Source organism: Labeo rohita, chromosome 6 (assembly GCF_022985175.1).
Source record: "Labeo rohita strain BAU-BD-2019 chromosome 6, IGBB_LRoh.1.0, whole genome shotgun sequence".
Classification (NCBI taxonomy): Eukaryota; Metazoa; Chordata; class Actinopteri; order Cypriniformes; family Cyprinidae; genus Labeo; species Labeo rohita.
In genome coordinates this window covers 30702329-30728195 of record NC_066874.1, presented here as the reverse complement: position 1 = coordinate 30728195, position 25867 = coordinate 30702329, and the positions used below count along the sequence as shown (strand labels likewise).

The following is a 25867-nucleotide window of genomic DNA, read 5'->3' as shown; positions in this document are numbered from 1 at the left end:
CACATAAATTTTTCAAAGCAACTGGCAACTAGCAAATATATTATATATTTATATATTTTAATATAGTCATGTAGGAAACCTTGTGTGTTTCACAATGCAAAAATAAAATAAAATAAAACAAAATAATAAAAAACATTTATGTTTCTAAATACAAAACATAAATATTAATACAAATATAAATAATATATTTGGGGTATAAAAATAATGAATAGCAAATAATAGGACACATTGAAAAAAAACAACATTTTATGCACAAGGTTCATTTCCAAGTCTACTATTAAAAGTCCAAAAAAACCCAAATGTGTAAAAATAGCAGATATATAAAAAATAAATACATTATGCATTTCACAATGCAAAAATTAAATAATAAATAAAATAAATTAATAAATATGCTAAATTTTCTTAATATAGCCATGTAGGAAGCCTTGTGCTTTCCACAAAATAAAATAAAAAATAAAATAAAAAATAAAATAATGCTATTCTAAAAATAATGTTTTCTAAATATAAAACACAAATAATAATAAAAATATAAATAATATATTTGGGGAATAAAAATAATAAATAGCAAATAATACTAGGACACATTCTTTAAAAAAAAACTATGCAAAAGGTTTATTTCCAAGCCTACTATTAAGATTACAAAAAAATCCAATGTGTAAAAGCAGTGGAGATATTAAAAATAAAAACATTATTCATTTCACAATGCAAAAACAACATAAAAAATACCTTCAGTAAATAGTTAAATAAATATATCAATATGCTTAATTTTCTTATTATAGCCATATAGGAAACCTTGTGCTTTCCACAAAACAAAACAAAACAAAAATAAAATAAAATATTTTTTTCTAAATACAAAACACAAATAATAATAAAAATATAAATAATACATTTGGGATATAAAAATAATAAAAAAGCAAATAATACTAGGACACATTCTTTAAAAAAAACATCTGCAAAAGGTTCATTTTCAAGAGTTCAAAAAATCCAATCTGTAAAACAGTGGGTATATTACAATACAGCATTCACTATGCATAAATAAAATAAAAAAATAATTAATTAATTAATTAGTTAATTATAATTAATGAATTTGCTTACTTTTCCTTGTATAGCCATGTAGGAAACCTTGTGCAAAATAAAATAAAATAAAATAAAATAAAAACACAAATATGAATAATATATTTGGGGTAGAAATATAATAAATAATAGCAAATAATACCAGCACACATTCTTTAAAAAAATCTTAATTTCCAAGCCTACTATTAAGAGCCCAAAAAGTCCAATGTGTAAAAACAGTGAGTATATCAGAAATCAATATCACATGATCTTCCTCAATAAAAGGCTTAAATCATTTGACTAACAACAGACATTTGATTTGTTTAAAAAAAAACCTCAAAAAGAAAGCCCAAATCCGCAACACGTTCCTTTCGTTCTTTCAATCACCTGTTCCTCTTTTTCCTTTCTTTCCTTCCTGCCCTCCACGTTTCACAACGTTCCAATCCTCCAATATCAGACTCATCAGACAGTGAATCACAGTGTTCGCAGAACATCTAATATTAGAGTTCAGCTTGATTTTGCAGAGTTTGCAAACTGTCAAGTCTTTCCCATGTTGCACAAAATGTTTAGATCTTCCCTATTTCTTAATATGCAGAAAACGCTCCCACAGATAGACTTTGCAACAATGCAACTAAGCAATATCACACACAAGCAAAAGTTCTGTTGTTCTGAACAATCACAATTGTGCAATGAAACAGTTGCATACTAACTGAATATATTTCTGCAATTTATAACAGGCCCATTTACTTTTCATAGCTTTCTGTTTGCATGCAACAGAGAATTGCAATACAGTATACTGCATATTTTAATTCAATTCAATTCAATTCAAATTTATTTGTATAGCGCTTTTCACGATACATATCGTTGCAAAGCAGCTTTACACCAAATTGACATTTTTACTATATATGTAGTAGTAGCTTGATGTACATATGGTAGAGATGTCTGGTAAAGATCAATTAATGACGTAATCAAACAGACAAAGAACACTATAAATTTGTAGCAGAATTTGGTAGTGCTGTATGTTTTCAGGGTTGGCATCAGGGTTGGCATCATCTGAAGTCCTCTGAAGGGTTGGCATCATCTTTTCTTAAGTGTTCTGGATCCACACTGGAGCTTGTGAATTCCTAGTTACCATGGGATGTCAATCCCATGGCAAAAACAGAGAACAAATAGGAACATAATTAGCGTAGCTGCTGTTCAAACTAAGAAAAGGAAGGTTTGTTAAACCAGAGCTAAAAGATTAAAATGAACATTTGATCAGATATAGCTGCAGAAAAAGTTTATGAGATGCATTATTTGAATGCTTGGCTAAAAGATGTGTCTTTAATCTAGATTTAAATAGAGAGAGTGTGTCTGAACCCCGAACGTTATCAGGAAGGCTGTTCCAGAGTTTGGGTGCCAAATGTGAAAAAGCTCTACCTCCTTTAGTGGACTTTGCTATCCTAGGTACTACCAACAGTCCAGAGTTTTGTGACCTTAGGGAGCGTGATGGATTGTAGCGTGGTAGAAGACTAGTTAGGTACGCAGGAGCTAAACCGTTAAGTGCCTTATAGGTAAGAAGTGCTATTTTGTAGCTGATGCGGAACCTAATAGGTAGCCAGTGCAGAGACTTTAAAATTGGGGTAATATGATCATATTTTCTTGACCTGGTAAGGACTCTAGCAGCTGCATTTTGGACTATCTGTAGCTTGTTTATTGAAGATGCAGGACAACCACCTAATAGTGCATTACAATAGTCCAGTCTAGAGGTCATGAATGCGTGAACTAGCTTTTCTGCATCAGAAACAGGTAACATGTTTCCCAGCTTGGCAATGTTTCTAAGATGGAAGAATGCTGTTTTTGTAACATGAGAAATATGATTTTCAAAAGACAAGTTGCTGTCTAATATAACACCCAGGCTTTTGACTGTAGTGGAAGTAACAGTAACAGTACATCCGTCTAGTTGTAAATTGTAAGTCAAAAGATTCTGTGTATTGTTGTATATATTTTAGTACTGTAATACACTGGAAATGTGTTAAAACAAACCCTCTTTGCTGTCCTGTTAAATAATTGTTTTTTAGTAAGATATGCTAAAACCAGCACACTAGAACTGCTGTGTACAACAACATACTGCACTGTGGACTGTATCCCACAATGCAGTGCAATCAAATTGACTCAATTTACTGCATGATGAATGAGCTGAAAGTCATATCAGATGTGAATTTCAACATCTTCATTCATAAATAAAAACCAAAAAACTTTCTACAGTTGTTTCTATAGATGGCTAGTTGCCGCTTGCTAAATTTCACATACATGCTAATACGGTCATTTGACAATATGGTATATTACTGTTAGAAAATGTTAAAACAGTCAAAAATTGTTATGCAATAAGCAGACTAGTTCAGTCTAAAGACTAAAGTTCAGTCACAGATTCAGGAAACTATCGTCTGGAAACATTTCCACATGGAATGAATTAGACAGAAGTCTCTAAAGATTTAGTCTGGACTTCTCATAACAGCGCTACACCAATTAAACGAGCTAAAATCGTTTTTTGACTAGCTGTGTTTGTGTTTCAGCACAAAAGCAGTTGTGACACACTTCCCGGAAATTACTCATGCCAGTGTGCTCAGTTCGCTATAAACGTGTTCCCCATTTTATCTTAAAAAAAGAAGAGGAAGACAAAAAATAATAGTCGTTTTGAGGCAGTTTTAAGAATACAAGAGCGCCACCTTGTGGCTAACAATACCTGCTCTCAGATGCCACTGGAAAAAGTTTTCCCTCAAACAGTCAGCTCTTTGTTCTGTGGAGAAATTTTAGGAAAAAAGGTCAGTGGATCAGTCACATGAAATGAAATCAATACACAAGACTGTCTGCTTACAGAGAACGACCTTTAAGTCAGAACAAGTTCATCCTGAGGAAATAGCAAGAATCGGACTGTGTTCTCAAAGATTTTAGTGTACTAATGTTGTGCAACATTAAAATTCAAACAATATAGTGTGTTTCTTCTAGTCACATGACCAGTTATGTTTCTTGTGTAAGTGGCATCAAGGAAACAAAAAGTTATTTTGCTTTTTAAATCCAACTTATGTCTTGGGAATTAAGAATAAGTAAAGGAGATGATCAAAATAGTGGTTCATATTGATTTCAGTTCATTAGAAATCACTGGGATACAGTGCAGTACTGTATATCTTTGGTGATTTAATACACTGTAATAATGGAAACAAGCATATTTTGGATTTTTAATTAATTTTGTGCAAAATATTCTTAATTCTTTGCTGTCTGATTAAATAATTAGTTTAGTAAGAGATGCTAAATTTAACACAATAGATACAATTGTACAGTGTATATATTTTTGGTGATGTAATACGCTAAAAAGGATTATCTTGGAAATAAAGTGCTATTTCAAAATGGAATTTTGTGTGAAAATGTCAGTGCTGTCCAATTAAATAATCAGTTTAGTAAGATATGCTAACACAATATAAACAAGTCACATAGAAAAATGCTTAAAATAGAGTAGTATGCCATTTCACACCCTCTCCATCTACACTAGAGATTTATTTAGTTTTTTTTTAAATAGAAGTATAAATATAAATGTCTCTTCTGCTCACCAAGCCTGCATTTTTTGATCTGAAGTACAGAAAAATAAAGAGTCAAATTTTGAAATATTTTTACTATTTAAAATAACTGCTTTCTGTTTGAATGTATTTAAAAATTTAATTTATTTCTGTGATTAAATCTAAATTTTTAGCATCATTAATCCAGTCTTCGGTGTCACATGATCCTTCAGAAATCATTCTAATATGCTGATTTGCTGTTCAAGAAACATTTTTATTATAATGAATATTTAAAACAGTTGAGTAATTTTTTTCAGGATTCTTTGATGAATAGAAAGATCAAAAGATCAGGGGTTTTTTTTGGAAAGAAATGATAGAAATTAATATTTTTATTTAGCAAGGATGCTTTATATTAATCAAAAGTGATGATAAAGGAATTTGTAACATTTTATAATGTTACAAAAAGTTTCTATTTAAGATAAATGCTGTTCTAGTTATCAAAGAAACCTGAAAAAAATTCTACTCCACTGTGTTCAACTTATGTTAATTTTTTTTGGTTTGTTTGTTTGTTTGTTTTTTTGAGCAGCAAATCAGAATATTAGACTGAGGATCTGACTGGAGTAATGATGCTAAAAATTCAGCTTTGAAATCACTGGAATAAATTACATTTTAAAATATATTCAAATAGAAAAGTCATTTTGAGTAGTAAAAATATTTCAAAATTTTTACTGTTTTTGCTGTACTTTGGATCAAATAAACAGCAGAAGAGACCTCTTTAAAAAAAAAACAACAAATATTACTGTTCAAAAACTTGGCTTGGTTTCTATAAATTATTACAAATTGTAATGAAGTAAAAATTAATCACTTAAGATCAAATGCATAAAATGAAGCAAGAATTCTCATAATCATAACTAAAAGCATCACTGATGTGCACTAGCTTTATTTTCCAGTACTGAACGGTTGCTAATTTACAAGAAAACAGTCACTGAAGTTCAGTGTTACATTTATTTCTCATTTTAAAAACTGCTTTGAACAATCAAAATATAAATACATTTTTCCCCACACACAAGGAAAACCGGCAACAACACATGACGAAAATTCTCTCATATCAAACACCCTGCAAACACACACATACACACACACACACTCGCAAACACACACACCCCAGCCCCTGAATTTAGAGTTAAAGGTGCAGTTACAAAAAAACAGACTGTTCTGTACAGACTGCAGTCTCTGTGTTTCCGTACGTGTGCTTGATGACAGAACAGGACTCCTGTTGAGATCACTTGTGTCTTTTCCAGTTTGACAAAGGCTGCTGCTTCTGATTCTTCTGTAGGGACCAAAACTCATTCAAACGACTGTTAAAACTGCTGGTTTAGTTTGCCAAACTCTTGACAGTGTATGACAGGCAGGAAAACACTGGTTTTGTGATCAGGTAAGACTACAATTTTCAAATCAACCAACGAGTGATTCGTAAAGAACAAATAAAGGCCAAAATCTCTGAAATAAAAGCTTTGATTTGCAGAGGTAAACAATTGTCGCTAATGCGAACGTTCATATGATCCTCCAAAATACAGTCGGCCAGTGTCTTAGTCACAGGTCCTCGTGCGGTTCCTGTGTTTTTTTGCGAGGGGCCCGTGTTGACGGATACTGCTCTGTGGCCACAACGAGAAACAGTCTGGGGGCTTCAATGTGGCATCTTCCCTTTAAAACACAGAGGTTTCCAGACACAGTCATGCACCCAGTGTCCCAGTGGTGCTAGGATGCTTTACCCAGCTCGATCTTCTTCTGTATGGCTCTTGCTGAGTGGTATATCAAAGAATCGATGAGTCCAGCAACTGCAGGAACAGGACAGAAACAGACTGGGTGAGATATACAGTAGAGACTGATGTTTTCATGTTGCATTCAATTACACAAATGAGGATTATTAAGTGAGAAATACTAATAAGTAATACTGCTTATTAGGACTGAACAAAAATATAAAAATAAAACCTAAATCACAGTATGTTTATAGAGTGGCTGCAAAAGATGCAATTAAATTAAATTAAATAAATATAAATGTGATGTACAATTACAGTAACAAAAATGATAAATTCTATTATAGCTTAGGGAAGTTTTAGTATTGCAATTTTACAGTTATTTTATTGTTATATTTTTATTTTTAATTTATTATAATTATTATATTTTTATTTTTACATTTTTCTTCTTTTTTTTACAGTGAACTATTAAAATAGTAATATGTTTTATAATAATAATAATTATAATTATTATTATTATTTTTTTCTATAGTCATATTAATACAAATATTAATAAACTATTTGGTCAAATTGTGCAGCCTTACAAACAAAGCACAGCAAACCTGAATCCTTAAAAAAATGCATTAAAATATATATATAAAAATTAAAAAATAAAATAAATCACAACAGCGATTTTTTTTCAGGGGAAAAAAAAAACACATTTTTATTTTTATTTTAGTATTGTAATTTTAAAATAACAAACAACTAAAAATTAATAAAAATATATTTTATTATTATTATATTTTATTTGCTTACTTTTTGACAGGGAAATTTTAAAATAGTAATATTTCTTATTGTTTATTAATAATAATAATATTGTTTATTAATAATAATAATAATAATATTACAAGCAAACACAGCAAACCCGAGTCCTTAAAAAAATGAATTAAAAAAACAACAACAAAAACAACAAAAATCACAATTTTAATTTTAGTATTGTAATTTAAAATAAAAAAATGAAAATTAATAAAATAAAACAATAATATTATTATTATATTTTTATTTTTAAATTTTGCTTGATTTTTTTTATAAAGTAGTATTAAAATAGCAATATATGTTATAGTTTGATATTTTATTTAATAATAATAATAATAATGAATATTATTAAACAAACAAAGAAAAATATTCTTTTTATTCTTATTCTATAGTCATATTAATAAAATAATTATTTACAAAACGTGCATTAAAAAAGAAGAAAAAGAAGAAAATCACAACTGGATTCCACCCCCCGATGCAGCCATATTATAGTTTTTTTTAATATATATATATATAATTTATATCATTTAATTTATTTATTTATTTATTTATTTTTTGACACACTCTAGGCTTTACTTAAACAACTTCACAATGTTTTTTTACTGGCCGCTTTTCCTTTATCATCTAGTCTAACCTAACCATTAAAATGCTTTATGTCTTTAAAAACTAATCTTTAGTATTTAAGCTCAAGTCTGTAGATCAAAAGGTTTTCAAGATCATGAGAAACACATTCAGTGAAGCGTATGGTATCTTGTGACTGTGCCTGTGACTGTGTGTTACAGTTGCTTTTTGCTGCTGAATTAAAAACAGTTTGGCTGGATTTTACACATTTCTCATGTACATGATGTTCAGGAAGATTTTGAGCATATAAATGTTCAAAATACTACAGCCACAGTAAAAACAAGCCGTACAAGTAGGTTTACAGTTTACATTCTTGCGTTCTGCACACACAGTACATTTCTGTGAGAACCACTGTGAAAGTACAAAACACCGAATGGAATCTCACCTGTGAAAACACCACCTATAATAGCACAAACCCCTGTTAGGAAATGGGTGAAAGACCTGCAGACGAAAACATGTGCAAAAATATATCAAAATCATTCTAGCATGCAACAAACATTACATTAGACTGTTTCTTTCAACCAAAGTGAACTTAATGCATGTCATGTAATTAAATAAGTTCACAAAACAGACATACCTCTGCTTCTCTGTGAATTTGACCATCATCGGAGACAGTTCATAAAGCACAAACACACCAGGTAAACCCTGATCTCCAATCAGCCCGTTGGCTACTTTCTCATGTCTTGTTACTGAAAACTGGTTTGTTTTAACAACCTAAAGTAAAAGACAAATGTTTTTTTAATCATCCATGTCTAAACAAAGATAACTGAATCATCCTAAAAAGTTTTTTTTTATTCTCATCTTCTTAATCAACATTTTTGTTCTTATAAAAGATTATATATACAGCATTGTTACTACTTTAGTTATTGTCAGTACTGTAAAACCTTATTTTCACTACCAGTCAAAAATTTTAATGCTTTTTAAAGACGTCTCTTCTGCTCACCAAGCCTGCATTTATTTGATCCAACGTTCAGCAAAAACAGTCAATTTTGAAATATTTTTACTATTTAAGACTGGAGTAATGATGCTAAAAATTCCGCTTTGAAAGCACAGGAATAAATTACATTTTAATATATATTTAAATAGAAAAGAGTTATTTTAAATAGTAAAAATATTTCAGAATTATACTGATTTTTCTGTACTTTGGATCAAATAAATGCAGGCTTGGTAAGCAGAAGAAATTTCTTTAAAAAACATTAAAAAAAAATCTTACTGTTTGAAAACTTTTGACTGGTAGTTTATTGATTGTCATATTTACCAAAAAAACAGTTTTAATAATTTTTTGTAAGCGTGTTCTGTTTTTAACCCCCTTTATTTTCCCATAGCTCAGTTCACTTACCTCTCCATCTCCTTTAACGTATATCGTTGGCACAATTTTCACAAAATACTGGTACATCATTGATGCTGTAAAGAGCAAAAGAATGCTGAGGTCAATGTAACATACACAACATTCAACTTTTATTTCTAAATTAGTCCCTTGAAATCCTGTTGTACTATTAACAGAAACAGAAAGATGGAATATCAAGGTTTTTATTATTTTTTTTGGACAAGTCTGTGCCATGTGTTTATATTATATTTTATATTTAACCTTAATATTATGCTAGGAAATAAATCTAATAATTTCTTTTTGTATAGGAGATTATAAAAGAGCTGGTTTCACATTAACACATTCAAAAGAACAAACCAATATGGCATTTAATCTCAAATCGCCTGCAGTTTTAACATTCTCCGTTAGAGGGCTCTCCAGTCTGAACACGTGACTGCCTCCACCGCTAGAAGGCGCTGCAGCGCTTCTTAACCTCACATTCTCCGCTTGTACTTTAACACCAACCACTTCCTCTCAAGTAATGGCGTCGGTGTGAAGCAGTCCTACAGCAAACATTGGACAATATTCCCAGAAAACTAACTAATACAGACGCTCATATAGCGATTTGAACAAGGTAAGCACACTTTCTTCTTATGTATTTTCCGTTCATTTGTCGTTGCGAACATTACAGTGCTCGACGTAGTTTGTTCAAGGCCAGAGACCTTGATGACATTTAACGAAATAAACGGCTCACGTGGAGTAAATTCAGTATTTTATGTTTTAATTTAACTTTAACCGTGATATTATTTATTTAAACCTCTTAAATAAGCCAATTTCACCAAGGTTGCTTATGTAATTACTTTCCCTTACATAACACGCAGGTGTGTGGCTTATCAGTAAAAACCTAGTGAGCCACCTACGTAGTAAGCATAGGTACAAACAGCATTTTTGGGGGCATTTTAGAGGTCATTATATGTCTACTGGCTCGAAACGCATCTATGATGACTAAAATCACACACACACATAAATATATATATATATAATTTCAAAATGTGTATATTTGCATCCTAAAATAATGAAAGACTAATTAAGATAAAGTATTGTCCTCTTTCCAGATGCCGGTGACCGTAGGACCGTACGGACAGACGCAGCCCAGTTGCTTTGACAGAGTCAAGATGGGCTTCATGATGGGTTTTGCTGTGGGCATGGCTGCAGGTGCCATGTTTGGAACGTTCTCCTGTCTCAGGTATAAACAACCGCTGTCATTTTTAGGATTATTTATCATCATTTATATATATGCAGATGATACTTTTGGAGAAAATCAGTTTTAATAGAGACCGTTTTGTTTTATCCAGGATCGGCATGAGGGGTCGAGAGTTGATGGGCGGAGTTGGGAAGACGATGATGCAAAGCGGTGGAACGTTTGGAACGTTTATGGCCATTGGGATGGGTATCCGCTGCTGAGATCACACTAATGCCACTTCTGAAATGACAGGACTTTCTAGTTTCATCCCTTTGTTATCATGCCCACATTCAAGGACGCAGATGTTAATAAAGACTGATTTAAAAAAAAAAAAAAAAAAAAAAATCCTAGGCTCAATCTAAGATCTAATTGCTGACGGTTGCTAGATTATGACACTTTGAGGACAACCGTGGGATTGACCTTTAGCAGTGACCTTTGCTGCTGGATGACAATGAAATGACCACGGAGAAGATAAAGAACGTCTCTTTAATTTTGGACAAATTGTTACTTTAAAGAAATGACATGCACTTACCTTGAGGTGCTGCTACGTTAGTGCCATCTAAAGGATTGACAATTCCGGGATAGTCTTTGCCGAATGAAAGATGTTTGATGAAATGCGTCATGTTGATCTGTGGTCATACCAAACAAATTGTGTTAGGTCTAATATTATGGGCAGATCAGTGTTATTGAAAAGAAGTGAAGCAACTCACATTGTCTAGTCCAAAGCTCTGCAGATCATGAACTGAAAATAAAGGAATCAATTAAAAACAAGATTGAATGTTTTCAAAGACGTGCAATTTTTCTAAATGCATCTTAGTTAAGGGAATTTAATTAGCCTGGGAATTTGCACATATTTCAAACAAAGGCAGAGCGTAGTATGTTAAGTGGTCACAGATGCACTTGCTGATGAGAATCAAGACAAATTAACTGACGCTTTAAAGCCACTGCAATGTCAAATCACAAACTGACTATTTGTTAAGTCTAAATCTCAAATTGTGTGCAGAGAAAAGCAGAATTACTGATGTAGTAACAAGGTAAATTCTAACTTGTCTTGAAATCAAAATTTATTAAAAAATAAAAGATCAACTTACTTTCCACAGCATGCACTGCAGAAAGAAAAGAAAATAGTCACTAAATAGGTTTTGGTTTTGGAAAGCAAAGTTTTTAAGAGGAATTTGTGACAACCACTGGCCCTTTAAGCTCATTCCAATATTAGAGTAAAATTGTAATTGCCAAATTACTGTCTGTTGGGTAGTTAGAGGTACTGAAATATAGTTTGCCACTTGAATTCAGGGTCTGTAATTATGTATTAACAAGTATTGTTTATGCACTTAAGCCATTGGAAGAACAGCCTATGCATGACCAAGCATAACCGGTGTTAGTTCTGTACCTTGTTACTTAGAAAGATTGTGAGCTTTGGTGGAAAAGCATAGAAACCTTTTTGTCCCAAAGTTAAAAACCCAGACTTCCCAAAAATCATTTCATTAATAAAACAGCTTTAATTTACAGCTTCAATGGCCAACACCACAAAGTAATGAGCGCATAGAGAAATTCATTAGATCTTAAAGGCGCACTTGCATACACCACGACAAGATAAGAAACTGTTCATCAGCCCAGAAACAAGGTTAATATCAAACAGAATTTGAACTGATTTGAACTACAGAGTCTCACGAACTGATGAACAGTTTTGAGAAAGCAGGCAGAAGAAAGCAAACATGCAAGACATGCATTGTGTATTTCTCTACATAAATACAAATGCAAATCACAAGACATTTGTACAGCACTGAATGGCTCACCATGCACTTCTAGTTTGCATACTAAGAAATGAGAGGCTACATGAAGCATCTAACTACATGCAGACAAATCAAACTTTCAGGACTGATGCATACTGGCACATAGGCTTGATATAAAAGCTGTCTGAGTTTAGATTTTTGACTTAACACAGTCCAGTCTTTATACAGGTTAATGGGCTAAAACTAATAAACATGCCTCTGCATCAGACCTAAAAGCTTTGTCTTGTGTTTACGATTCATACTTAACATCTAACCCTAAATCTTTACCATGTACATGAGACTGCTGGAAGCTCTTTCCAGGAGCAAAATGAAAATTTCCTGCGACCTGGAGAAAGATATAGGAAATGTTGTGATTTTCTTTGGAATATATACCATGAACCTAATAACAATACTGATTCACGGGGCTGCATGTTACCTTATTGACCTCCAGAAAGCCATAGACTTGACATCCTTCATTCTTCTGTTCCTGCATCTTCTGGCTGAAGCCTTCTCTCTTACATTGCTCAATGGAGTCAGGGGTCTTAAACGCCCAGCCACGCCGCCGGTACGCCTCCCGCACGTCATCACAGGTGTTACAACACCTGCAGAACGACCAGTTAGTGTCTTAAACCAATCTTTGGTCCTGTATACACCTAAAATGTTGCCTTTGCAAATAACATGTTTTAAGTACTAACATTACTAAAAATAAATTTAAGTTAAATAGAAATGTGACCCTGGACCACAAAACCAGTCATAAGCAGCACGGGTATATTTGTAGCAGTAGCCAACAATACACTGTACGGGTCAAAATGACTGATTTTTCTTTTATGCCAAAAAAATCATAGGATAAGATCATGTTCCATGAAGATATTTTGTAAATTTTGTACCGTGAATACATCAAAACCTAATTTTTGATTAGTAATATGCATTGCTAAGAACTTCATTTGGACAACTTTAAAGGTGATTTTTTTTTGGCACTCTCAGATTTAAGATTTTCAAATAGTAGTATCCTAACAAACCATACATAAATTAAAATGGGAAAAAAATGGAGCTTATTTATTCAGCTTTCGAATTAAGTATAAATCTCAATTAATAAAAAAAACAAAACAAAAAAACTGACCCTTATGATTGTTTTGTGGTCTAGGGTCACAAATATAAACATAAATATAAAATATAACAAATATTTAAAAAACAAATAACGAGACAAAAGCACATAAAATATTAATAAATACTAATTGCAATTACATAATGCTATAATAACAGATTGCCATTTATATTTCATATTAGAGGTTTACAATATAAATGTAATTGTTCATTTGACTGGTTGACTGACAAGCCACTTACTTTTAACAAAGTAAGTGTAAATACAGAGCCCCTGGAGGAATTTTCAAGTTCTAATTAATCTTCTCCTCTGTCATGTAGCCTGCTGGTGATGAATTTGAGCTATTTGGACTATGTAAGCACCTATCGATTTACCGGATCTTAACTACGGCTTTCAAAACTGGTTTCATGCCAGCAGACAACCTGTTCAACCAGCAGTTTCCCTATCTGGAAACTTCTGCTACTCTGTTTGAGGTAGTGGTGATTCATTATTAGAAAAATGTGAAACTCACTTGAAATCATCAGTCTCAGCTCCGTAACAGCTCTCGCAGCGGTCAGGATCCAGCTTACTGGCGTCAAACACCCCTTCTTCCTCTTTCCCCAAATCTACACAGCAAACAACAGCAGGAAACAGTCAAATCAGGGCATATATTCAAAAATCTGTTAATAATTAACATTTTGTATGTAATTGCACAACCCACTTTTATTTACAGTTTTTATTATAGATATTGGATTTCATTTCAGAATTCAATTGTTGTATGTAACTTTTTCACGGTCATTTATACTTTCACTATTCATTTAATTATGTATTTTTAAGTATGCGTGAAAACAATGAGCATCTTTTTGGAACAACATACTATACATTTTTTTGTAGTGTATCAGATAACGAGAACAATAGTGTGTTTAAACGGTTGTTACGATGATACAGACCATGTTTTTCAGCTTCTGCCGTGACCGGCTGGCCCTCTTTGTCGAGTCTCTGTTTAAACAAGTTATGCTCCACGTCTAGCTGCTGTTCCCCTGCTACGTCCATGGCATCAATGCTCAGATCTAAGAAAACAAAAACACAAATGTTCAATAAAAACAAACAACCTGAAGCAGAATAGGTGGAGTAGATATTATGAAACCATCTTTGATTAGGTAACAAAGTGTCAGTTTGCTTCTGGATGGTTGCATCAGGTTTTTGGAGTGATATATGACATGGACATGTTCTTGGACATGGACACATTGAAATCTACAAATGGTTTTTCAATAATCAAATGTATTTCACAGTATAGAGGCTTCTTTTATTATACAACTAGTTCAGAACAAAACATTTACTTACAGGCACAAGGCATATGTGGAAATATAACATCAATGTTGATTCTTAGTTTGTCTCCTCTGGAGGTGTCTACAAATAGTTCAGGGTGGACCTAAGAGATGACATCAAAGCCCAAATTTAATGAACAGCTATAAAAACACACATAGTACTATTTAGAAAACACAATCCACATATTTACAGACTGACAGATGTCATGAGATTGAGTTATATATTATGCACAAGGTTGCAGAAAAACATTCACTCACCTCCTTAGTTAGATAATACTGCAGCTCAGAGAAGAACAGAATCAGCATGATAAGTCCACTGATGATGGTCACTATAAAGTGAACAAAGGGCATGTGAATTAGAAACAACTTCTGGCATTTAAATCACAGACTCATTAAACATGACTCTTATCTTATACAGTTTTGTATTTAAGCGCCCCAGTCACACATTCCACTCAAACTATGTTAATTTCTGTGTCATTTCAATATGTAATTATATGTGCATATTTTAAGACTTTATGTTAATTAGCCTGTTCAGCACTGCTTTCTCCCCATGAGCCTGTGTGTATGAATGGCGCTCAGCACTTTAGCGGCTCGCGGTGGCTCTGTTTCACTCACCCGTGGCTCCTCCACATGTTTTGATCCTGAAGTCCTCTAGAGTTTTCGGGTACGCGTCAAATTGTTTAAGTTTATTTAACGCCTCCATTCTCCCTCTCGTGCGGCGGTAAAGCTAGCCGTCACTTCGATTCCCAGTGACCCATTTCCGGTACACCGAGGAAATGATGGAATCCTCTCAGCCAATCAGATTCCACCGCGTAGCTGGAGCGTCTCTGCTGTGTTGACCCTCTAGTGGCAGATTTCTGAAATATCTGCACTGTAAAAACTATTTTATCAAGTAACTTATCTATATAAAAAAATACTATTCCAATGTGTTTTATACTTTGGAACGGATTTTAATATACTATTTTTAAATTAGCCACTTTGTAGTAAGACCTGCACAAAATAACCATGCAACATGTTTTGTAAGCGTAATCGGATTTCTACATTTTGTTATTAATTTGCCCAAAGTTGGACTTTCCCTTGAAAATATTAAATGAATATATACTAACGATAAAATACCATTACTTATGATTTATATGGGACTTTTATTTTATACATGGTAAACCATACATCCACAAATCAAAAAACTATGTTAAATGTCAACCTAAATTTCACCTATATTAATCAAAAAGATTGTTCCACATTAATGTGACCCTAGACCACAAAACCAGTCTTTGTAGCAATAGCCAAAAATACACTGTATGGGTCAAAATTTTCTTTAATGGCAAAAATTATTAGGATATTAAGTAAAGATCATGTTCCATTAAGATATTTTGTAAATTTTCTACCGTAGATACATCAAAACCTAATTTTTGATTAGTAATATGCATTGCTAAAAACTTCATTTGGACAAACTTTAAGACAATTTTCTCTTTTTTTTTTTTTTTTTTTGCACCCTCAGATTTCTGATTGTCAAATAGTTGTATTGATAAATATTGCCCTAACCTAACAAACCATACATCCATAAAAAGCTTATTTATTCAGCCTTCAGATTATGTATAAATATCAATTCAAGAAAAATGACCCTTATGACTGGTTTTGTGGTCCTTGTCAGAAATTTAAAAATTATAATATTTTCAATATTGAAATTCTTTATTTAGATATATATAGATAGTTATATATATGAAAGCCAATATAAAAAGTGGATAAAATAATGTGTTTATATTAAGTTTGAGTAAGCTGTAAATGTTTTTCTTTCATGTTTTGGATGTCATTCACTCCTTCAGTTTTTGCCATATTACATTGTCAAATTCAAGCATAATTTTGTTTTAATTGTTCAGATATTCACAGTTATCTTAAGATGTCTGACTCATTTACCCAGTGCTCTCTTGATAAATATTAGTGCTTCTTGAAGTCTAAAACATGCGCGTTTTGTGGTGTTTGATTGATTTCTTTCTCTGATTTTTACATTTTGTTATTAATTTGCCCAAAGTTGGACTTACCCTTGAAAATATTAAATGAATATATACTAACGATAAAATACCATTACTTATGATTTATATGGAACTTTTATTTTATACATGGTAAACCATACATCCACAAATTAAAAAAAAACTATGTTAGATGTCAACCTAAATTTCACCTATATTAATCAAAAAGATTATTCGACATTAATGTGACCCTGGACCACAAAACCAGTCTTTGTAGCAATAGCCAAAAATACACTGTATGGGTCAAAATTATCGATTTTTCTTTAATGCCAAAAATCATTAGGATATTAAGTAAAGATCATGTTCCATGAAGATATTTTGTAAATTTTCTACCGTAAATACATCAAAACCTAATTTTTGATTAGTAATATGCATTGCTAAAAACTTCATTTGGACAAATTTTAAGACAATTTTCTCAGTATTTTTATTTTTTTATTTTTTTGCACCCTCAGATTTCAGATTGTCAAATAGTTGTATTGATAAATATCGTTCTATCATAACAAACCATACATTAATAGAAAGATTATTTATTCAGCTTTCATATTATGTATAAATATCAATTTAAGAAAAATGACCCTTATGACTGGTTTTGTGGTCCTTGTCAGAAATAGGAATTTAAATGATAATATTTTCAATATTGAAATTCTTTATTTAGATATATATAGATAGTTATATATATGAAAGCCGATATAAAAAGTGGATGAAATAATGTGTTTATATTAAGTTTGAGTAAGCTGTAAATGTTTTTCTTTCATGTTTTGGATGTCATTCACTCCTTCAGTTTTTGCCATATTACATTGTCAAATTCAAGCATAATTTTGTTTTAATGGTTCAGATATTTACAATTATCTTAAGATGTCTGACTCATTTACCCAGTGCTCTCTTGATAAATATTAGTGCTTCTTGAAGTCTAAAACAGCTGATTAGCCCTGCAGTTATGAAGAGCAAAGTGGTGCCTACGCATGTTTATCTAAAAATCTAGAGAAAGACATTTAAAACAGCTTCATTTTTAAGGAATGTCAAGTAAAGATTTGTATTCTGGTCTATGGTGACTAAAAACCTTCAGGAAATCACAGAAAACAGCATTTCTACAAGTAGCTGTTTCACAGCATTTTACACACATCTAATTTGCCCATATTTGTACTTATAAAAGTCTGAAGTTAGGATGTTAAGCATTACAGTGCATCTGATAATACTGCCATAAGCCATAAAATGGCTTTAGTATCATTTTTAGGTTGCTTTGGATAAAATCAGCTAAACAAATCAATCTCAATATTCAAACTGAAAGAATCAGATCACAAACCATCAGATTTGTTATAAGAGGTCATTAAGGTATACCGCTTTTATTAAATATTTACACAACAAAGTGTAGAGAACCTACTGCAAGGACAGATCTCACAAAGCACAAGAAGGTTGCAAATGTAGTTTTTGATTTTCGCTTCTGTATGCGTGCCTTACAAACAACCACAAATAATTCATTGAGATAATATTTATTTTACAGTAAAACATCGTCTCATGTCCCACTCCCCAAGTCATTTAGGAGCAAGGACACCTATCTGAAAGGATGTCCAGCGGTTATTGATGATAGCAACCTTATCTTGAAGCATTGTGCATTCTGAAAAAGATCGGACAATCGTGAATCAGGTTTTTACGCTGTGTCAAGGCCTGGTGAAGGCAGCAGTTTGGCTTTATTTGGGAGGCCTGTAGGCGATCTTTCTGCTCTTCATCACAGACCACCTGTGCCTCTTCAGGTAGTAGACCAGAGGAAGTAGTATGGAAGCGCCCATCAACAACTGCAGAGAGAATCAGAGAAACACAATAAACACTATGTTTTTAGCAACAGTGCATTAATGAGGACAAATGAATGTTTTGCTCTTCGGCTGTGGACATTCAGTGTTGCAATTTCCTAAAAAAATGAAAAATATGGAAAAAGGAAAATACAAACCTTCAGTCCCATACGTTTACGTTGGTCATGTTCTGGCTCGGCCGCCCACCTCAGGAAAGTACACACATCTTTAGCAACCTGGCTCATGGTGGCAGGGGTTCCTATGGAGGAAAAGTGAGTTATTACAAAACTCTGACCTACGGCATGAAATACTTAATATGCTACTTCATGTCCATTAGTTGCAATACCTCATAAATGCATTTAACCCAGTAGACGCTCCATTTAACTTTCTAAATGGCTAATTTATATGTAAATCAAATCAGATGGGATGATTAAAAAATGAAAGTCATTTGCAGTCTTTATATGGCAGATTTTAATTATAATCAAAGCTTGGAAAATATGAAATATAACTCCTGAGTAAAATACACCGTTAATTAGAATGCCACTAGCAGGCTGACAAATCTCGTTATTATATTCCCTCTTTTCCACCAAAATGAACTAAACGCATTCAAAATGAATGCACAGTATTTAAGCAGGCAAAAAATAAATACATAAATAAATGAATTGAAATGGGTTTAATAACATACATAATATGATGAATATATTGACATTCCTAGCAGAAATACTTAATGTAAGTTTATATGATAATAGAAAACATTAAAAACTCACCATCTTCAAACTCAAGCACCTCATTGTAGATGGGTGGTGCCATACCAATGGCCTGGCCAGGGAAATAAGGGTTGTAATAAAGGCCCTCCCTCAGAGACACACCAGCTGGAGGATCACAGTAACCGGTCAGGAGAGAAAACACGTAATCTTCCCCTCCATGCCTGAGTGAGAAAGGGAAAAAAAAAAAAGAGTTTGTAACGATAAGAAACATAAGTGTGATAATGATAATTTTGAGTTTAATCTATCTTAATCATTAAAAATTATTTTTCCTTATAAATTGCTTGCATTAGAATAGTTTCCAATGTCAGAGAAAATAGTGATGCTTACGACATTTTTTTTTTTTTTTCAAGTGTAAAGTAATGACTTCTTTACCTGGCATTGACAATATAGCTAAGATCAGGTGGCAGAGCGCCGTTGTTAGCAGCACGGGCGGCCTCAGGGTTTGCGTAAGGTTTGGGGAAGTAATCGGAGGGTTTTCCCGGTCGGGTGAACATCTCTCCAGTGTCATCAGGACCATCCACAACTTCAACCTGCACAACAGAATATTAACATTATGGAACTTTACGTAACCTTATGGAAGTGTGTCAAAGATATTAAGTTGACCTTCACATTAACAAGACTCTCGGACCCAAAAGAAAATGTTAGTGGCGCTTGCTTGTCTGTGTAAAATCTGCCAGCACAATTACCAGGGTGTTGCTAAGGTGGTGGTTTTTATTGTATTGCTGAGCCCTAACAAGCACTACAATGTATCTAATTAATCACAGCGGTGCAATTAGACAATTAAAATAAGTTGTGTGTGGGTTAACATCATAAGAAAACTGACCTCTTCAGCCAGGGTCTTGACCTCTGCCTCTGTGTGCGACACTCCCACCAAGTTACGGAAGGCCAAATACTCCATACTGTGACAGGCTGCGCACACCTGCTTATATACCTGATACCCACGACGAATACTAAAAAAAAACAAAAACAAAGCCATTGTAAGATTTTTTTTTTTTTTTTAAAGCAGTTTACTAAACCTTTAGACAAAACCTACTCTACTTTTAATAAGTACAATATTTGATACATCAGGCTTTTATGGCTCATATAATATGATATAGTGAGAACATGGGGCTAAAAATAAAAAATTATTTTTATAACATCAGACTACATTTATAAAACATGTATTAAAATCAGCTGTCACTCTATAGCTCTGAGTAATGTTTTAGTAAGATGGTATTTAATGCTTATGCTTCGTTGTATGATCAAAGCTCTGTAATTTTTATTGTAGGGGATAAAACTTATAATGCAGTATAATGAAAAATTAAAGATGCTAATCAAAAAGCTTAATGTAAAATAAATAAATCAATATTTATTTTAACGTGTCTAAAAAAAAAAAAAACAATTATGTTTACATATACAAATATACAAGTTTCTTCAATCCAGTAAATGTTCGTATTATAAATATTACTAACAATATAAAAGTTATTTGTATGTTTACTTTATAAAAATCAATAAAAAAAAAGTAACATGGCCTGAAAATGGACCTCTTACTTGCATGCATAACAAATGGCATGTAGTAGATTGTGTACAACAGGTTTTTCAGCAAAGTTTTGATTTGTTAATCATTTAGAAATGTGCATTTGTGCATCAAATATGATACTGCAAGCTGTATAGGAATAAAATGTCTGCTACACTTTAAGGCCATAGAAATATTACTTCTGGAAAGTAAAATTTTGCCCTTTCATTAAGCACAATTTCAGTACCCAGTGGTGTGAGTTTAAGGTGAGACTTCATGCTTTAGATATGTAAACTGTTTTAAAAACCTGTTTAAAAAAAGTCTATTGTTTTGCAACTCTGGTGCCGTTAGTCATCATGCAGAAATGGAACATATCGCCTTTAACATACTGTTACTACAACATTACTAGACACTTTCACTATCTTGTACGTCCTGGTAAGACGGTACTCTGATGTGGGATGTGGTACCTGGCATGGTCGAGGGAGGACAGCATGCCGTTGTGGCTCCAGGGGTAGGACGGTGGGTGCAGCTCCAAATCAGAGGCCTTGACTGACTGCTGCAGCATTAGAGCCAGACCTGCTCCTCCTGTCGTCAGCACTCCAATCGTGGTCAGGGCTATCTTTCTTCCCTTCGGCAGGCTAGCAAATGACATGTTGGCCTACAAAACGAAACAAAAAGTTACCTAGGATTGCTTTTCAGTTTTAGTAAACTGATGGACAATCTGCATAAATTCAGCTTATGATTGCTCAAACATGATGAGCATCATCCAAACACGTATAGATGCAAGTCACAAATTAAATATAGGACGGGACAAATTATTATATTACAAAAAAAAATGAATAATTGAACTATTGTTATAATCATACACCAAGTTATTCATATGAAACTCAAAGGTGCAAGCAGACATGTCCCAAAAAAAAAACAAAAAAAAAAACATTAAACTATTCTTCACATAATGACAAAATTTGCACCAATGAAGGACAGACTGACCTTAAATGCCCATTAAAGCACCTTACAAATACATTAATCTGTATTAACTTCTAAACACAGTGACATCCAAAGGTTTGGGACCACATTTAAAATCTAAAATTAAACCTGTGAATGAAGATTTAGGATTCTGAAAAATTTAACACGAGAACCATCAAGATATAAAATAATTGAGAAATATGAATGATACTTGGGTCAGTGATCATCATAGCAAGCAAATTTGCAAAATACAGACAAAATGACATCAGTAAAATTCTATAATCAGGTTAGATGTCATTGATCATCTGGTTATACACAAACTTGAAGTTTATGCCAGCTTAAATGTCCTGAAATTAAAACAAGCACTAAGACATTATAACATCCACGTTCACTTTTCAACAGAAACACTGACAGACATGTTTTGTTAAAACTCCCAGCATTAATAATGTATTATAAGCCTTGGATGTCAAAGACCAGTGATGTCACCCTCAAGATAAACCCAAGGAATGGCAGCTCGCATCTGTTATTAGACTCCAAAGTGCTTTTTAATCCAAATATTAATATTTTGTTGCAAATAATACTCTTATTAGATAGCAAATGCGTTATGACACCAATATAAAACAGGAAATATCATGATGCGAATGTATTAAGAGCCACATCTGCTGTGACCTTGCTGTAGGTAATACACTGTACGAGACGCCGGGACATGCCAAAGAAAAACGCCTTATATTTGCATCTTTCACCCTCCAGAATGTGAAAATAAAGCTAATAAGAAAGCAAACACAACATGTGTCCATACCCGTGGAGTATGAATGGTTTTGGATGTGTTCAGGAGGGTTCTCCCGGTGCCGGAGAACACGACCACACGGAGCGCCGCCATGTTCTTGACTCTGCGGATAGAAAGACGCTTCCACCGGATGAAAGCGATACTGCCCCCTCCCTTGCCTGAAAATTACACAAGGTCTTACAAAACTTATACATTACACAATTAAAAATCATATTTTATAATGACGAATAATATATGTAATTTAGTTAAAGAAAAGTGAACTGAAGTTGAACTCAACTGAAGCGGTATTTTATTTTAACAGCGTTATTTAGATTGACGCGAGAGTGTATTTTATTTAATATAGCGCCTCCTAGAGGTTGGAGGTGTGTTCAGCAGCATACAAAACTAGATGAGTAAAGTTTGAGAACAAACTTTAAGTTGGCTTGAGAAAGCCAAGCTTGAACATTTGAAGCAGTTGTAAAAGTATGAAAGCAGCTAGCATGATTTAACACATTGCTTACATGGTTTAACATGTTGTTAACATGTTTTAGCATGATTACCTTGTTGCTTGTATTTTTATAGGCTGATTACAATGTTGTTAGCATGATTAGCATGTTGTTAACAATTAGCAAATTACTAGCATGTTTCTAGCCTGATTAGCATGTTGATAGCATGTTTCGTGCATGATTAGCATGTTACTAGCATGTTTCTAACATGGCTAACATGTTACTAGCTTGTTCTTAACATGTTTCTAGCATGATTAGCATATTACTAGTATGTTGTTAACATGATTTCCATGTTGCTAGCATGATTAGCATGTTACTAGCAGGTTGTTAGCATGATTAACAAGTTACTAGCATGTTGCTAACATGTTGCTAACATGTTTCTAACATGATTAGCATGTTACTAGCATGTTGCTAACATGATTAGCATTATACTATCACGTTGTTGACATGTTTCTAACACGATTAGCATGTTGCTAGCATGATTAGCAAGTTACTAACGTGTTGCTAGCATGATTAGCATTTTGTTAACATGTTTCCAGTATGATTAGCATGTAACTAGCATGTTGCTAGCATTATTACCAAGTTACTAGCATGTTGTTAGCATGATTAGCATGTTGCTAGCATGTTGCTAGCATGATTAACAAGTTACTAGCATGTTGCTAGCATGTTTCGAACATGATTAGCATGTAGCTAACACGATTAGCATGTTACTAGCATGTTGCTAGCATGATTTAGATAGCTAGAAATATTAGAGTGGAAGCTTAAATGAATCTAAATTGATTAGAAATAGTACATAGATGGGAAGCTTGATTGAGCCTCAAGGGATTCTGGGAGTTTAGATTTGAATTTTAGTCTGGTTTACGAAAACTGTAAGCCGGATCAGTTAGAAAAGATATAACACACCGAGTCAGACCAGTCTGAAGGTCTGGGCCAAGTTTGGTGGTTCTAGCTTGAAAGCTCTAGGAGGAGACAGATACCGAAATTTGGCTCAGAAGAAGAATAATAACTAGATAAAAAAGTTCGTCAAGACAAACTTTAAGTTGGCTTGAGAAAGCCGGGACAGAAAGTTTTAAAAAGTTTGAAAAGTTTATAAAGATTAAAAAGTTTAAGAAGTTTTAAAAAGTTTTAAGTTTGATGGTTTTCAGTCTGAAATAGTTTGAATTCTAAAGTAGCTTTAAAAGGTTAACATTTGGATGTTTTGAAGTCTATACAGTCTGTCAGAGATAGATAGATAGATAGATTAACATGTGACTAGCATGATGTTATAATGATTAGCATGTTGTACTAGCATGTTGTTAGCATGCTTATAGGATTATTAGCAAGTTACATTTTACTAGCATGGTGCTAACATAATTAGCAAGTTACTAGCATGTTGTTAGCATGATTAGCAAGTTATTAGCATGATTAGCAAGTTGTTAGCATGTTGTTAGCATGATTAGCAAGTTACTAGCATGTTTCTAGCATGATAAGCAAGTTACTAGCATGTTTCTAGCATGATTAGCAAGTTACTAGCATGATTCTGGTTGCTAGGCATAAATAGATAAATAGATAGATGAGTTTGAATGAGTTTGAATGGATTAGAAATACAGTACATAGAAGGGAAGCTTGATTGAGTCTCAAAGGATTCTGGGAGTTTTGACAGCTGGAATTTGAAAAGCGTTGGCTCATTTGAACATTCCGTCAATGTAAGTCTATGGGATTTTTCCCAAATTTAATCGTCATTTTTAGGAAAATCGTAAGTCCGATCAGTTAGAAAAGATATAGCAACTAACTTCAGATCAGTCTGAAGATCTGGGCTGAGTTTGGAGTTTGTAGAGTTTAAGCTCTAGGACAAGTTAGTGTCGACAGATTTAGTCTCAGAAGAAAATAGCATATCAGTAAGTTGGCTTTCTCAAGCCAACTTAAATATGTCAAATGCAGTGATGAGAGAAACGGAAATCCAAATGTTGGATGGACGATAAAGTAATATTTGGTCAAGATAATCAAATCACAAGACAAAATGCGCCTCACGCCAAATATACATCCACTGACGAACATTGTTAAGTTATTTTTGCTAGTAAAGTTCATTAATTACTTGGGTTTGAACTTGAGGCCCTTGTCGCTCGTTGACAACGCTGCGTTTATTATATTTGCTAGCAAGGTGTATATTTTATCGCGGTACTATAACTTAATTTATTTACTATCATAGTTTTTACATGGTATTCCAATGATAATTTTTAACAAGTACTACAATTTAACGTTGTTTGCCAATCGCAGGAGGTCAAACTAATTAATGTTAAACTTTTTTTATTAATGTAAAATGAGGTTAGCATTTAAAACCCTGTAACCAAAGTTTATCGAAATACAGTTTAAAACACTGATTTAAATTTGAAGTTTACTTAAATTTAAACCTTTAAACCTAAATAAGTTTAAATTTAAGTACATTTAAATGTTGTTTATTTACAGTTTTTGCTGTAATATAAATATACACACACACTACCAGTCAAAAATTTTTGAACAGTACGTTTTTGTTGTTTTTTTTTTAAAAAAAGAAGTTTCTTCTGCTCACCAAGCTTGCATTTATTTGATCCAAAGTGCAGCAAAAACAGTAACTATTTTGAAATATTTTTTTACTATTTAAAATAACTGTTTTCTTTTTGTATATATTTTAAAATGTAATTATTTCCTGTGATTTCAAAGCTTAATTTTTACACCAGTCACTTGATCCTTCAGAAATCATTTTAATATTCTGCTGCTCAAAAAACATATATTTATTTATGTTTATTATTATTATTATGTTGAAAACAGCTACGCATAATTTTTCAGGTATATTTGATGAATAAAAAGTTCAGAAGAACAGCATTTATCTGAAATAGAAATCTTCTGTAACATTATAAATGGCTTTATCGTCACTTTTTATCAATTTAAAGCATCCTTGCAAAATAAAAGTATTAATTTCTATAATTGCTCCCCCTCCCCCCCAAAATCTCTCTCTCGCTATACTGACTCCAAGCTTTTGAGTGATATAGTGTATAATGTTACATGAAATGAAAATTTATATTTGATCGCAGGTATAAATTCCATT

At 32.8% G+C, this 25867-nt stretch overlaps 3 protein-coding genes across 4 annotated transcripts; 1 reads left to right on the top strand and 2 right to left on the bottom strand.

Moving 5' to 3' along the window:
- Nucleotides 1-5572: 5572 nt before the first annotated feature.
- On the bottom strand, nt 5573-15261 carry ergic3 (ERGIC and golgi 3). Of its 2 annotated transcripts, XM_051112766.1 has the most exons (14): nt 15105-15261; nt 14748-14818; nt 14506-14593; nt 14112-14231; nt 13694-13787; nt 12517-12682; nt 12369-12426; nt 11400-11414; nt 11019-11050; nt 10841-10937; nt 9099-9163; nt 8337-8473; nt 8145-8200; nt 5573-6424 (listed from the first exon to the last, which is right to left on the bottom strand). In XM_051112766.1, exons 1-14 carry the CDS (start codon nt 15190-15192, stop codon nt 6345-6347), a joined length of 1167 nt encoding a protein of 388 aa, XP_050968723.1. In that variant the 5' UTR covers nt 15193-15261; the 3' UTR covers nt 5573-6344. The 2 variants fall into 2 exon arrangements, with proteins under 2 accessions (XP_050968723.1, XP_050968724.1); XM_051112767.1 differs by lacking the exon at nt 11400-11414.
- Nucleotides 9543-11081, top strand: romo1 (reactive oxygen species modulator 1). The gene is made up of 3 exons (XM_051112769.1): nt 9543-9699; nt 10181-10311; nt 10421-11081. Exons 2-3 carry the CDS (start codon nt 10181-10183, stop codon nt 10527-10529), a joined length of 240 nt encoding a protein of 79 aa, XP_050968726.1. The 5' UTR covers nt 9543-9699; the 3' UTR covers nt 10530-11081.
- Nucleotides 15262-17826: 2565 nt separating the features above from the next.
- LOC127167356 (cytochrome c1, heme protein, mitochondrial) lies at nt 17827-22476 on the bottom strand. The gene is made up of 7 exons (XM_051113356.1): nt 22331-22476; nt 21033-21223; nt 19894-20020; nt 19443-19600; nt 19071-19231; nt 18462-18562; nt 17827-18309 (listed from the first exon to the last, which is right to left on the bottom strand). The coding sequence occupies exons 1-7, from the start codon at nt 22409-22411 to the stop codon at nt 18205-18207; spliced, it is 924 nt and encodes a 307-aa protein (XP_050969313.1). The 5' UTR covers nt 22412-22476; the 3' UTR covers nt 17827-18204.
- Between the last annotated feature and the right edge of the window lie 3391 nt (nt 22477-25867).